The 1,025-nt window shown below is 56.9% G+C and overlaps 1 protein-coding gene across 1 annotated transcript, besides 1 other annotated feature; it reads right to left on the reverse strand.

The window, feature by feature from the left end:
- Positions 1-1,025: part of a sequence feature (areas not merged during assembly with more than two copies in the genome that could not be assigned to a particular haplotype) that runs on past the window's edge.
- On the reverse strand, positions 129-782 carry Tc00.1047053505959.10 (mucin TcMUCII, putative; the record flags this gene model as incomplete). The annotated part of the gene is made up of 1 exon (XM_799974.1): positions 129-782. The coding sequence occupies one exon, from the start codon at positions 780-782 to the stop codon at positions 129-131; it is 654 nt and encodes a 217-aa protein (XP_805067.1).

Here is a 1,025-nt window from a genome sequence, read left to right on the forward strand (position 1 = left end):
AGCACGGCAGCAGAAGCAGTGAAGCAAAACAAGATCATTATTTCCTCTTATTTAGTACAGTGAACCACAACACACGCGCACAAATCCCCGCGGTTGAGTGCTGGCACGCACAGCCCGCACACACCTCTTCAGTCCAGAGTGGTGTACGCCAGCGCGGATACGGCGAGCACCAGCGGGGCACACACCCACGCAGAGCTGCTGAGGCTGCCGTCGATTTCGCGCAGACGTGACGGTGCGCAGGTGGTCGACACAGCTGGCGCCTCTGTAGTCGTAGTACTTGGTGCCTCTGGCGCAGTAGTGGTCGTCGTGGTTGGTGCCTGTGTTGTGGTGGTCGTGGTGGTTGTCTGAGCAGAGGCTTCAGACTCCTTATTTTTTTCTTCTGCGGATGTTTCGGTGCGACTTTGTTGTCCTGTCATACCGTTCGTGCCCTCTGTCAGTGATTTATTTGGTTCGGTACTTACTTTTGGTTCCAGAACTGCCGTACTGGTAGATCCTGATCCCTCTCTGCCATCATCTCCCGGACTTGCAACGGGCCCCGTTGTTGAAGGATCTGAATGACCGGTCTCCTGTGATGCTCCCCCTGTTGCAAGGGTCGATTGACTGGGGGCGCCTACAATAGCTTCAACCGGCTTAGCAGTTGGTGGCTGTGTTGTATTCGTCGTGGTCGTCTGGGAAGCTTGAACATCAAATTTAGGCTCCGGTTCCACTAACGCGCAAACGGACGGGCAGCAGCACAGGGCAAGCACCAACAGGGCGCACAGCAGACGGCACGTCGTCATCATCGTGAGTGTGGTCGTTCAGTGGTGTGGAGCTGATCTGCACGGTGAGGGAAATGGAGAGCAACAGGAGAGACGAGAGGTGCGGCAGACACACACAGAGGGCACACCACATGAGGAGAGGGCAGCAGCCAGGCATGCACCGTACGCCGCACACCACGCACGACACACACTCCAATCCACGGCAGCAGGCACACACACACACAGCCCTGCCGCAACAACAACACACAGATGGAGGAGGGAGAAGCA

This window comes from Trypanosoma cruzi (assembly GCF_000209065.1).
Source record: "Trypanosoma cruzi strain CL Brener chromosome Unknown tcruzi_1047053505959, whole genome shotgun sequence".
NCBI classification, from domain to species: Eukaryota; Euglenozoa; class Kinetoplastea; order Trypanosomatida; family Trypanosomatidae; genus Trypanosoma; species Trypanosoma cruzi.